Source organism: Colletotrichum destructivum, chromosome 4 (assembly GCF_034447905.1).
Source record: "Colletotrichum destructivum chromosome 4, complete sequence".
Taxonomy (NCBI): Eukaryota; Fungi; Ascomycota; class Sordariomycetes; order Glomerellales; family Glomerellaceae; genus Colletotrichum; species Colletotrichum destructivum.
Window position 1 is genome coordinate 246,552 of NC_085899.1, and position 12,975 is coordinate 259,526.

At 57.5% G+C, this 12,975-nt stretch overlaps 4 protein-coding genes across 4 annotated transcripts; 3 read left to right on the top strand and 1 right to left on the bottom strand.

Moving 5' to 3' along the window:
- Window positions 1-2,664: 2,664 nt before the first annotated feature.
- On the bottom strand, window positions 2,665-5,413 carry CDEST_05988 (Putative short-chain dehydrogenase/reductase SDR, NAD(P)-binding domain superfamily). The gene is made up of 2 exons (XM_062922147.1): window positions 4,081-5,413; window positions 2,665-4,020 (listed from the first exon to the last, which is right to left on the bottom strand). Exons 1-2 carry the CDS (start codon window positions 5,100-5,102, stop codon window positions 3,891-3,893), a joined length of 1,152 nt encoding a protein of 383 aa, XP_062778198.1. The 5' UTR covers window positions 5,103-5,413; the 3' UTR covers window positions 2,665-3,890.
- A 17-nt stretch (window positions 5,414-5,430) lies between these two features.
- CDEST_05989 (uncharacterized protein) lies at window positions 5,431-8,268 on the top strand. Its single transcript, XM_062922148.1, has 4 exons — window positions 5,431-6,073; window positions 6,162-6,563; window positions 6,640-7,045; window positions 7,126-8,268. The coding sequence occupies exons 1-4, from the start codon at window positions 6,046-6,048 to the stop codon at window positions 7,940-7,942; spliced, it is 1,653 nt and encodes a 550-aa protein (XP_062778199.1). The 5' UTR covers window positions 5,431-6,045; the 3' UTR covers window positions 7,943-8,268.
- On the top strand, window positions 8,161-8,598 carry CDEST_05990 (uncharacterized protein; the record flags this gene model as incomplete). Its single annotated transcript, XM_062922149.1, has 2 exons — window positions 8,161-8,245; window positions 8,345-8,598. The coding sequence occupies 2 exons, from the start codon at window positions 8,161-8,163 to the stop codon at window positions 8,596-8,598; spliced, it is 339 nt and encodes a 112-aa protein (XP_062778200.1).
- Window positions 8,599-9,615: 1,017 nt separating this feature from the next.
- Window positions 9,616-11,196, top strand: CDEST_05991 (Putative berberine/berberine, FAD-linked oxidase-like, FAD-binding domain, PCMH-type; the record flags this gene model as incomplete). Its single annotated transcript, XM_062922150.1, has 2 exons — window positions 9,616-10,567; window positions 10,709-11,196. The coding sequence occupies 2 exons, from the start codon at window positions 9,616-9,618 to the stop codon at window positions 11,194-11,196; spliced, it is 1,440 nt and encodes a 479-aa protein (XP_062778201.1).
- Window positions 11,197-12,975: the final 1,779 nt, after the last annotated feature.

Below are 12,975 nucleotides of genomic sequence, written 5' to 3' on the forward strand. Positions count from 1 at the left end.
CCCCCATGAATGTCGGTGGCAGAGAGGGGGGACATCCGCTTTGGTGGGCATGGCAAGTGACCGGCCCTCCCCCCCGCCTGACCGTCTTTGTGTTTCTTCCTCATCCCGAGGATCGTCCTGGACTCTCTTTTTCTCTCTCTCTCTCTTGTCTAAGCACTGGCCTTTCGCTGTCTCGTGCGAGAGTGTCACCATCCGTTCGCGCCCTTGTGTGTGTGCGCTCCTCCGCTGACATGGCGTGGTGGAACGGGGCCGCCGCGGAGGAGTCGTCTTCGGCTCCATTTCCCTTGTGGGCGAACCCGGGGGGGAGCCTAGACAAGCACACGATAAGATGGCACGATGATGAGCTAGCAGGGATCTGCGACCATCGGGCGACGGCAGCTGGCCAAAGACACACACGGCCTCTGGGAGAGAAACGGCAGCTCAGTAGGAGAGGCAGCGAAGAAGCCTCGACATGGTTGATGTGAGTAGGGACCCTACAAGGTACTCCCATGGAAGGACGACCACTTGCTACGTTACGTTCCAGATGCGCAAAAGGACGGGCGGATGGTTGAATGTCCATCCATCCAACCAACTCTCAGCCATTGGATCGGATTGGATTGAACAGGATGGTTGGACGGTTGACACATGACGAATCAACCCCCTTCCTCGACCCTTTACAACAGAGCACACGATGTATACGATGTACTACTTTCGGCTGGTGTCCATTGGGGATGCGCTAATTAAGTCGACAACCTGCTTGGCAGTCTTCTCGAAACGATCCAACACCCCCGAAAAAGACCCTGGATAGTGGCGTCCCGTCCCTCCTCTCTCTCTCTCCCTCTTGAGTCTCTTCCAAGACTCACAAGCTTTCCAAGCCCTCCGGCCCAAGATCATCACGACATGGCCCCCAGACGCCCAAGACATCCAAGACGTGCCATCCGAGAAGGACAAGAAATGTCAAGAGATCTGCTCCGAGAGCTTGTCGTCACGCCAAGCATGGCCTGCGCACACCATCTTGCCCGCGCGCGCGAAGGGGGGGAGGAGGACTCGGGAGGCGACGATAATCGCCGGCAACGTGTGTCCGAGGCAACGGAACATGAAGGCATCCAACGATGGCATTGCGTTCGTCAGTGTCCCCTCGCCCTGCTGATTTCTAGGGCCTCGTCCGTTCGCAACATCGTTAGGGAGTGGAGTGGAGTGAGTGAGTGAGTGAGTGAGTGAACCCCTGCCGCGCGTTCAAACCCCCACCGCCGGCCCCATGTCTTTTTGGATCCCTCTCCTCTCCCCCTCCCTCCCCTCCCCCTCTTATCGGCCTCCAACTCCAACTCCAAGAGGGAAGATGGAAACATGTCCGTGGATTTGCGGATGAACCGGCCACTCACCGGGCCAGGTTCCCTCCCCCCCAGAGTCGTATCATAAGTCATCTATCTGGCTAACCCCAAGGTGGCAAGTTTCCGCTCACTCGCCCCCGGGTGAAAAGGGATGATGAGGGATGAATGCATGAATCTACTTTGAGAGGAACTTTTTGACAGCCACAATCCATGCCCACTCCCTCCTAGGCCCGCGTCTCCTGGTATCGGCAGCTTATTAGATGGGTCAAGCACCGGCCAGATTGCAGCTATCCACCCGCACACACAATGGGACTGCGGGAGGATTCGTGCTGCTCGCTCGCTCGCCCGCTCTATCTTGGGCAGTGAGTCGTTCTCCATACGCCGGGCAGCCGATACAGACTCGGCGAACTCTCGATCTCGAGAGTCTAGAGCCATTCGAACCGGGCGGAACTCCTTCGAGGGCGATACAGTCTCAATACTTTTCCGAGAAGAGATCCGTCCGTGGCAATGTCTCTCTGTCCTGCGGCACTGGGATGATCATGGCCAGCCGACCCCAGCCCCATCCCAACCCAGCCCAAATCAACCCTACCCAGCCATCTCTCGCCTGCGCGTCGTACGAGAGCCTAGGTGCTCGTCGTGGGTTGTCCTCGTCAAACCCCGGCCGGGGCGGGTCTTCTCCAGGTTGCCTATTTTCGGCAGGTCATATCCAGACGCTGCAATTGGTGCGCGCGTCCAATGCTGCTCGCGTGTCGTCGCATCCTGGGTGCCATCGTGGCGTGATAGCCTTAACTCTCACTCTCACTCTTACTCTTACTTTCACTCTCACTCTCACTCTCACTCTCACTTTTACCTCTCAAACCCCCATCAGTCATGTGTGTGATCATCTGAAAAAAGAAACTCCCGTATTTGACACGAGCCCATCAAAGATAGTTCCTTGGCGTTGCGAGCTCTAAGATTCCAATGACTCGCTCCTAACCACTCGGTTCGGGCGCGCGCTACTCTACTCTACTCTTTTCCCCAAGAATCCTCTCCGCGAGGGAGCTCCAAGCATTCCTATCTTTCTTTTTTCTCGCGTGTTGACATTTGACTCTGTACAGGCTACGTGATAGAGGCTCAAAACGAAGCTTCGCCCAAGACGCGGGATGGCGCACATTGCTGCAGACGCCACGCTCGGTTCGTTCGCGGGCGTCTGGGTTCCCAACTGAGTTCCTCCTGAGTTCCTACTGAAGTACTCCATACTTGGCAACGCCAATCCCCCGTCTAGGCACAGCTTGCCGTCTTGGTAAAAAGTCTTGGGGGTCTAGGGGGAGGAGAGAGAGAGAGAGGCCATCGCAGCTGAAGAGAGAGGCCGAGGGTTTCGCCCCTCCTCCCCCTTATCTTTGCCGCCTCGATCGAGCAATGCGGCACCGCCGTATCATCGCGTTCTGGGACTCCCCCTGGCCGGTGCACTCCTTGGCTTGCAGCGACAAGTCGGCTGGGAACTTTTCAGGCCTCGACCTCTTGGCATCGGACGCATGGCCCAAAGGGGATGTTACGCCGCTTCGTTGCTTTGCAGAGAGGGTTTGACGAGCAACGCTCTCCCCTCTCCGCTGCGATCCGAGTCCCGTCTGGTTGTCAACGATGACTTCGATTTGCAGAAACAAGTTGTACCGTCTCAAAACGAGATCGTTATCCGTCAGTACCCTATCTTGGGCTTCACGACGATCAGATTGTCATGCCTCTCTAGGTGTGTTTTTCTTGTCCGACGACCACCATTGTGTGAGCTCATGGAGCGACCCCCTCGTCTGTCCTCTCTCGAGTGTGAAGATAGCGATCCTTCGGCTTCATCTCAACTAAGAAGGTATGTGTGGTCAAACCAATGGAAAGCGGATGAACATTGACTTTTGAGTCGGTCTCTCGGGGCAAGGGTCTGCCTGTGCCCAGGTCCCAAGGTTCTGGTACCGAGGCCAGACCTTTGCGGACCATGGAAGAGAGTTGAGAATCGTCCATCTCCGTGATCAGCATTCCGAGAACAGGCGATCGTGTATTTGATTCGTGTGGTGTCGCCTCCCGCCTGTGTAGTTCTTGCGTCTCAGTGAACGTGACCCGGACTGAGCGAGGCATCTATCTAGTCTTCCGCATCCATCACCTCACCTACGTTGTTGTTCGCGATCCTCCAGGTGCGGCCTGTAACGAATAGGCTTAGTTGTGTCATGAGCACGCCATGCCTATCGCCTCTGGAGCTTCCGACGGCGTATCAAAGTGTCGGTCATTTCCTAACCGCAGCTTGCCACCACATCATGATGCTTGCGGTCCACCTGCGGCACAGATGGCCTACCTACAACAAGATATGCAGGGACTTTTTGCAACAAGTGACGCAGTCTGAGGGAACTATTGTTGATCGAGATGAGTTGGTGTTATCGTCACTGCTATGTATACAACCGAACCTACTGCTTATGAATACTCTAACTGCCAAGTACTTGCTGACTGTCTGACAAAAGCCCAATTGTAGCCAGGCCTTCTGAACATCACCGAACCACGCCCGACGTGATATGTCATGTCCGCACATTCCCGGGTGAGCGGGAGAAAGAGGGGGATCCCTCATGACGAATCTGACTTCATGGAGCGGAGGATCGAGTGCACCCCGGCGAATTCCAGTTCCTGAAGAGTCTCATCCCAAAGCCGTTTCCCGCTGGCCTTTCCTTCTGGTGTGTACACAAACGTGGCGAACCTGTGCGGCTCTCAGTTAGTATCGCTTCTCCAACAATTCGTTCCATGAGAGCGCTCTTACGGATGGATCTTCCAATCCATGAGGAAGCTGCCGTGTGTCTCGTCTCCCCGGACCACAGCGGCATCAAGGTACGTCGACGCTCCCTCCTCGAGACTTCTCCCGGTCATGGCTTTGGTTACTCCGAAGACGGCCCTCAGTCCGCCGCCCAGATGCCGATGAAGCCCGGTTCCTTTGCACAGGCCCGGGTCAACAAGATTGACGATGACGTCCTCCTTACGGACGTACTCGACAATATCGCCGATGACGAGCTGGCCCAGGAGCTTGGATGTCTGGTATCTATCGGTGAGGTCAAAGTTCGTCTCATCGTCCAACGCCGCTATCAACGGCACCTTGTCGTGCTCCGGAAACTTGGCACTAAAGGTAGCGCCCGAGTTGACGATGGTCAACCGGCCGGGCCTCCCAGCGGTTTTCTTCTCCTTCAACAAAGGCAGGAGGAGGACGGAGAGGAGAACGGTGGACAGATAGTTGACCTGGACCATCTCCTCGTGGCCCTCGGGCGAGAGGTTGAAGCTCTCCCTAGCTATTCCGGCGTTCAGGATGGCGACGTCGATCCGCGATAGCGTGGAGCACCGGTCCGCAAACGCCTGGATCGACCTGTACGACATCATGTCCAGGGCCCAGACCTCGATGGCGGCGGCGGGGTGTTTCTCTCCGAGGGCCTTGGCCGCAGCCTTCCCGCTTTCTATGGACCGTACGGCGATGATGAGGCGAGACAGGCCGTGTTCCAGCAGCTGGCCTGCGCACGTCAAGCCTAGACCGACGTTGGCCCCGGTGACGATGGCTGTCTGCCCCGCGAGGGAGAGAGCTTTTGGCGGTGTGCGGACCGTGGCGCAGAACTGGGATGTGACGAAGAGTCTCCCCGCCCCCATGGTGAGAGGCGCTAGATCGATGGAGCTTGTCATTACGAACGGGATATGGTGATATGGCCTGAATGCTGATGGAAGAATGCTGAATGTCTTGATGTCTGTGTCGATGATGTCGGTGCTCGCTGCGATGTGGTGTGATTCGGCATCGACGGCCATAGTCGACACGCTGTTTGCTTTTATACAAGTCCAGAAACGCCGTACGTCACAGCGTCCTCAATGTTACTATGGATGATGGCATCGCCGACCCTATCTCCGGCTCGGCTGTGCTCAGGCAGCGGTGCCTCGTGGACGACGACGACGACGATGACGATGACGGCGATGACATTGCTGACCCAGCTAGCTAGGTACAGTGAACAGAAATACATCCACAGAAACACAAATCAAGATCACTTTCTCGGAAAAGGAAAAGACCTAATCTCTGAAAGAGGCACACACTGTTGTAACTATATAAGAAGCTTCTAGATGGTCTGAACCGGGAGCTCCGCCGGCGCGTGTGGCCGGCGTTGCGGGGCCGATTCTCTCGGCGCCAAGTTCCTCACAGTTTTGTCTCACGAGCATCACGTGTGTTGGGCGATGGGCGGTTAGAAGAACGTCAGCACTAGGCCGGAAGAAGGCAACAGTCGACCCTTGGCGAACGTGTGTCTCTGAGACCTCTTCCCCCCCTCTTCCCTCTTGATCGACTGCGCCGCCCACCAGAAACACCGCAGCTGGCTGACCCGACATTCCGGCTCTCTCTTCAACATCTTGCCCGCTCTCGAGTTGTCCCTCTTCCTCGTCTAGATTGCTTTCCACTTTGGGCAAACGGTTTACTGCTGCTGCTGCTGCTGCTGCTGCTGCTGCTGCATCTCCCATCTGCTCTTGACGGTGTCGCACTGGCGATCCCGTCCGATCTGGAACCTGCCTGGCAACCAACCTATCCCAAGGGTCTGACGCGGCTCGAACGTGTCCCACCACCCGGCCTGTTCGCTTCGTCCCTGACGCAAATCTCGCTCTCTGTTGGCTCTCTCGGGAAGCCCCAGGGAGGAGGAGACGGTATCGGCCGTCGGCATTCTCGTTCCCCGCTGGTTGCTTGTAGCTGGTTAACTCCGGTGTGTCCGATATGACGATGGGTAACCAAAAGCGCTCTAGTATGCCTCCCTCGAACCCGGTAGAGCGCAAGAAAGAGAGAGAGAAAGAAAGATCAAACCTGGGTCTAACGTTGTATGACTGTCGCAGAAACCACGGGCTTCGCCTTTGTCATGACCGACACGTCCGGGAGACCCAACTCGGAGGACCGGAAGCTCATCCGCAGCCATGTCATGCGAGGCAAAAATACGCGAGCGTCTCGCGCCGCTCCGAAGCGTGCGGCGGCTCCGTGGGCCGCATATGACATTGACACGGCCGGGTCTGTTCAGGAGACGGAGTCGGAGTCACCCGAGCCGCTGCCAATCCCCGTTGGTCGACCGGGTTCCGAAGTGGCACTCAGGTACAACAACAACAACAACAACAACAACAACAACAACAACAACAAGAACAAGCGTGCATCCCAGCGGCAGGTGTTGCATGCATCCAACGACCTGGACATGTTTCGATTTGCCGAAGACGTGGACGACATCTCCCGGGCCATGCTGTTTGAATGTGAGTGAGATTTCCCAAACCACCTCGTGCGTCAACTACAAACAGGCACACTCAACCCTGTCCGTGTTCCCAACAGACTACGGGTTCATCAAGGAGACCATGTACCCCATCGAGTGGTGTCTGAGCTTCGACGCCAGCAAGACGCCGTGGTTCTACTGGCTCCTCTCCGATGCCGCCTTTCTGAACTCCATGCTCTTCACCGTCGGCCTGTTGCACGACTCGGTCGAGGGCAAGACGAGCAAGAGGACCAATTTCCACGTCTGGAGGACGCTGAAGCTCCTTAACCAGCACATCACGGACAAGGACCTGGCGCTGGCCGACTCCACCATCGCGACGGTCGTCTCCATGTGCATGGTGTCCGAGATATTTGGGGACCGGGACGGCGCCACGGCGCACGTCAGGGGTCTGCGCCGCATCGTCGAGCTGCGAGGCGGCATCGAGAGCTTTGGGCACAACCTGCAGCTGCAGGTCAAGATATGCCGGTGAGTGACAAGACAACCCTTCAGCCTTGAGTGGTTAGCTTAGGGTTAGGGTCCGCGACCAGAGAGCTGACGTTGAGTAGCGTGGACATCGGCTGGAGTCTATGTACAGGGGAGAAGCCGCTTTACTACAGAGACGGCATCGATTGGGGGTCGTTCATGGGCCGCAAACTGGGTGATTTGCCCGCCGGCTTCCAACGCAGCCGAGATCGGTGCCGCATCCGCCTTCTCGCCGACTCGTTCGATCCTCGGCTGGGCACCGTCTTCCAGGACCTCCACGACTTCTCCCTCCTGGCCAACTACCTCGCGGAGACGGGCCAAAAGATCGAACCGCACGTGTTCCAGAACCTGATGACGTCCGTCCAGTATCGTCTGCTCTACCTGGAGCCGGCCACGACGAGGGCTGGCGTGGCCGACATGTTCCGCCTCGGCATGACCAGCTACATCACGACTCTGTTCCTCAAGGTCCACGGGGCCAAGATCCCGCTGGCGGCCTTGACCAGCCAGCTCCGGTCCGTCTGCCGGCAGTTTGAAGTCGCCGACGCGTCGACCGCCGCCGTCAGGCTCCTTGTTGCCTGGACCCTCGTCACCGGCGCCATCTCCGTCTTCGACAGCAACGACGACGATGACGCGTGGCTGATACCCAAGCTCGCCTCCCTGCGCGACTCCCTGGGCGCGACATGGCCGGAAGCCGAGGCGAGGCTGGGGGAGGTCATGTGGGTGGAACTCGCCCACAGCTCACAAGGTGTCAAGGTGTTTGAGAAGCTGGTGTTGCACGTCGCCAAAGTACCGCCCACCAAGGCGTCCCCGCGAAGCAGATGGCGGCTGGACAGTCCAGCCTCGTCACATCAGGGAAGGTTTTCATCAACCCAAGATGTTGTTGGTGCGGTTGTTGTTTAAAACCCAGGCTCTCGGCAAACTTACTCAACCATCAAGACACCAAATACCACCTCGGTCATCATGCGTATGCGTACCTCATCCATCATCGTCTATGGCTTCCTAAGCCCGGGTGCTGCGGCCACCGTCTTTTACCTCCAGCAGCACTCCCTACGGCGGCTTCAGCATCCTGGGGGACGTCTTCGACGGCGTCTGCTCGGTTTCATTTGATGATTCCGGCAATGTCGTGCACAGCGCCATCGAAGGTCTCCGCGTCCGCAAATGTCGACAGCGTCGCCTCCTTCGAGACGCGCGGCGGCGCCGGTGGTGCCTAGCTTGTCAAGCGTGACGGGGGGGGGGGGGGGGGGTACGGCGGCTTGAGTGATCTTGCTAGGGGCCCTCCATACTGTCCCTACCCCATCGTAGACCCGGGGCACATCAGAGGGAATGAGTTTCCCTTGGGGTCTGTTTGTCTTCAGAAGTTGCACGGGACCGAGGACGAGTTCAAGACTGACTCGAGTGGATCCGGCAGTGCGGTCCCCATGAGAACATGGACCGCGGCGCCACCGACAGGGACGGTCGTCTCGGGCTGGAGCGACTTGGAGAACGACGCAACCAAGGAGAACATGTACGGCTACCACCTGGCCAACAACAATGACGACGAGTTCTGCGGCCGGTGACACTGAAATAGAGCGGGCGGGCGGGAGGTGGGTGTCTACAGGTTTCCCTCATTGGAAACAAAGGTCCCTGGCAGGGAGCTTGTTGTGAGGTGCTAGGGGCAGCTGCTCTCGAGTTCGCCCAATCGACACATATGTGATGCCAACCATGGACCACTGTCATATGATTTGTGGTGAGGATATTGGGTAGACAGACCTCACATCAAACATGCATGTTGTTCTTCTTCGCTGCGACGGGGTATCTTCCACGGTTGTGTGCACTACAGTCCGGCTTAGCTAGTATTAGTAGATTTCTCTTCTTAACAAACATACTTGAATTCGAAAGATTGGTCTCGTTTGTGCAACTCTTCAGCCTGCTTCTGACCCTATGTACACACACCTATCAAGGTAAGTATTCTGTGCATCACTAGCGGTCTGGGGCGGCGTCGAGTAGTCGTTGTGCTGCAAAGTTCTGCTTCTCCCCGCATCTGGTGAAGGTTATCTCAACCATGGACGCCACTATCGGCCCGCATGCTAAAGGGACAGCTTTTGTACAGGCAAGATGTTGGTAAAATCGGACCATGGTCCTCACCGAAGTCATCCATCTAACGCTGTCAACGCCTCAGCCGACCAACAAACGAGGCCTGCGACAGTCTAGCGCTGACACTTGCGAAGCGATCCCTTTCTCGCAGAGCCTCATTGAACGAGGGGGTAGACCACTCAATCCAATCCAATCCAGTCTCACGTCAGCCAGCTCGCTTCAGGTTGATGGTGTTGCTCGGGTTCGCTACCCAATCATTGTCGTCCGTAAGGGCTCTTGCTGCAGGTCTGCATGTGAAGAAGCAAGCCAGCTTTGAACCCAATGAGGGGTGGGGGGGGCAGGCAAGCAGGGTTCATATAAGAAGTTGGCAAAGGAGTCTCTGAAAGTCATCAGTCTCGTACACTTATTCGAAGAATCCGTACAACAACTCGCCAAAGAGTATTTCGTACGAGTCGTCAGTTTCGTTCCCCCGTACACAAGTTCATTAAGACAGTTACACGATGGTCGCACTAGAAGCCCCGGAAGAGTTCCGCTCATCTCACCCCACGGCATCAACACAAGGCCAGCTGGCTTCGGACGCTCCACAACTGCAAGGCCTCGCCGAGAAGCACCCCGAGCTTCTGATATACACCCTCTCCGCCGAGGGCTACGAAGACGTCCGGTCCTTCTTCAGCGCGGGCATGGTGCAGCAGCCCCTGGCCGTCATCCGTCCCAGGACAGAAGCCGAAGTCTCGGCCGTCGTCCAGGAAGTGCGCGCCCAGGGGATACCGTTCGGCATCCGGAGCGGCGGGCACGACTTGACCGCCGCCCAGGCGCAGGGAAGAGATGGGATCATCATCGACATGAGGGGCATGGACGGCGTCTCCGTCGCGGAGGACAGGAAGTCCGCCCGAGTCGGTGGCGGCATCCTGGGCATCAAGCTCTCGCGGTTCCTCCAGCAGCACGGCCTCCTCACGCCCCACGGCTGGTGTCCGACGGTGAGCATGGCCGGCTGGGCCCTCGGGGGCGGGTACGGCTACTCGAGCGCGTTCTACGGGCTGGGCGTCGACCAGGTCCTCGGCGCGCGCGTCGTGCTCGCGAACGGCGAAATCGTCGACACGGATGGCCACGTCGACCTGCTCTGGGCCCTGCGCGGTGCCGGCAACGGCAACTTCGGCATCGTGGTCGAGCTCCGGGTCAAGCTGTATCCCCAGACGGGCTTCCTGGCGGGGTTCCTCGGGTTCCCCAGCGAACAGGCCGGCGACGTGCTGGCCGGGTACGGCACGTTCGAGAAGGAGGATGTGCCGGTCAACTTCACAGGCGAGGTATCCCACATGACGCTGCCCGGCGTCGGGCCCGTCATCGCGTGGTTGTTTGCCTGGACGTCGGAGAACGAAGACCTCGACGACGGATGGGCGTTTCTGGACAAGATGAAAGCACTCGGGACACCGGTACTCAACACTGTTGCCGCAGGTAAGGTCCTTTCTTTTTTATTTTTTTATTTTTTATTCTTTTTTTCCCCTTCTTTTTCTCCTTGATACCCCGTATCACTTGGGACACGCACGGGTTGGTATATGGTAGTTCAGTGTGGCTCATTGGTGAACTCGCACACAGTTGACGACTACACCTTCTTCAACACGATTCCCTCGCCGACCAACGTCCACTGGCGGCCTCGCCTGCGCACGTTTGAATGCTTCACGCCGGAGGTGGCCAGCGCCTTTGGGAAGCATCCGCCTCCGGCGCCGACGTGCGGGACCGTCATCCACAGCGCGCATGGCCGGGCGCTCGACGAGAACACGGGCGCCTGCTACCCGCTGCGCACGAGGCACCACATCGCAAACCCCTCGGCCGGCGTGGTCGACGCGACGGCGCAGGCAGCCGAGTTCGACGAGTACAAGAGGTGGGTGGACGGCCTGGTGGACGACCTGTCGAGGCAGGGTCTCGCGCTGCCGTACGGGCACCGCAACCTGGGTCCCGAGGAGGACATGGACTGGGTGGCCACGTACGGCGAGAAGACGTTGGCTAGGCTGAAGGAGGTCAAGAAAAAGTTTGACCCCGGCAACCTGTTCAAGACTGGGTACCCGCGGCTGGACCTGCTTTGAATCGGGGGGTTTGAGTTGATCCGAGTTTGGGTTTGGACTGGGAGTGATGAATTTGTGTCCATGTCCGTAGCCCTGAATCGTTCATGTAAGGGCTGCAATATCCCGATCGACATCTTTCATAGATTCACCGGGGCATGGCAACTTTGTCTGTCCCGATGGGAAACATTTGCATACGTGTGATATCTGAATGTCCAGAAAGTCGATTAAACCCTGGACATGGTCTTGGAAGGGGGGGAAGAAATCGATCGGGTCGATTCGCGAGCGCTGGCAAGCTGGGACGGAACAGTTAACGAACCGGCAAAAGAACAACACCATAAGAAGTGTCGTGGTGACAAAAACAAGGAAGGGAGAAAGGCGAGCGGGCAGATGATGTCCATTCCAACTTGGTAAAAAGTCCAGCCGGACCAAGATGGCATTTCCTCGAGGGATTTTTGGACGAGCAGAAAGCCCCAGGGGGATCGAGAACGTGATCCGTGTCGGGATTTTCGTCAGCACCGCTTAAGCTCAGCAAAGCAAAGCAATCAATCAATCAATCATGCGTGAAAGCACCCGAATGACGATCCCGAGGTCCCAGCCTATCGGTAGATGTGTCATTGGCTACCGGCGGCCGGCCATCAGTTGCCAGACGAACTGGTATGTCCCATTGTCGTGGCGATTGAGACGGTTCCCAGGGCGGGCGACGAGCGACCACTTCGCTCACCATCTATCTGATGAGGTTTCTGCCGAGGCGGCGACGATGTGCCGCTGCCTGACAAATGTGCGGTTCGTAGGCAGTGTGTAAGTAGAGGAGGGGGGGGGGGGGATATTGGGGAACGATGGCGGCGGCGAACTGTGTTTGTCTCGGGAAGAGACCCGGTCTGGAAAAAGGGCCGAGGGGAAGACTGTTGTTTTGTTTCTCTCTCTTCTTTCCTTCTCAGCTGGTTAAACAATCCTCTCTCCTCTCTGATCAGCAATCGGTGATCACTGATGGAGATGGAGGGGAGGCATAATGGTGAGACTGCGGGGAACAGTCTCAAGGCAAACAATCGCGGGCCCATGATCGCACGGAGGGTTTACTCCGGGAACTAGACGACTCCCCCCCATGAGCGAAGGTAATTGGACGGCATACATCGCACTGTGTACGACAGCAAATCGTTGCGGGACATGGGATTCTCAGAGATCGAGATCTGAAAAGCCCATCGGGGGTTTGGCGCCGTCCGCGGACCGAGCGGCCATTCCGAGTCTGGCTGGCCAACTAGCTTTTGACTTGGTTCTGAAGGGCCGCTTCCCCCCCTCTCCCGGATGGGGAGGCGATTTAGCAACATCATTAGTAAACACGCACGGCACGATGCGGCTCTGGGCTTCTTGGCCTCTTTTCCTGGGACCATCCGCCGCAAGTTGTCCCTGAAGGGGTGGATGGAAGCTATTAGCCATCAGCCATCAGCAAGCAAGCGGGCAATCAACCCGGCACCACCAGATAGCCCAACAGGGACTTGACGTGGGATGCCGGGAGCATACGCATACGACGCCGCAACGCCACAACGCCATGACGCCATGACGCCATGACGGAGAACATTTGTACGGCTGAAAAACCCAGTATGGTGGTCGCCTTGCAGAGACCGGCACTGGACTCATTGGTCATGCCCCGTGGAGCAGCTGGAGTGTGGCTTCACGCGGTGGGGAGGAGACAAATTGTGGCTCGCCAACCATAAGAACCACCACTCCTTGACAGTCCCCCCCCCCCTTTTACGGTGTACAAAGTACACGGGAACGGGTTTTGCCACTCTCAAGCAAAAAGAG

Bases quoted from the DNA above. Each gene is read 5' to 3' on its own strand.
- CDEST_05988 (XM_062922147.1), bottom strand. From the start codon at position 5,102: ATGGCCGTCGATGCCGAATCACACCACATCGCAGCGAGCACCGACATC. The intron at 4,021-4,080 runs GTAAGAGCGCTC...AGAGCCGCACAG, and splicing joins ATGGATTGGAAGATCCATCC to GTTCGCCACGTTTGTGTACA.
- CDEST_05989 (XM_062922148.1), top strand. From the start codon at position 6,046: ATGACGATGGGTAACCAAAAGCGCTCTA. The intron at 6,564-6,639 runs GTGAGTGAGATT...TGTTCCCAACAG, and splicing joins CCGGGCCATGCTGTTTGAAT to ACTACGGGTTCATCAAGGAG. The intron at 7,046-7,125 runs GTGAGTGACAAG...GACGTTGAGTAG, and splicing joins CTGCAGGTCAAGATATGCCG to CGTGGACATCGGCTGGAGTC.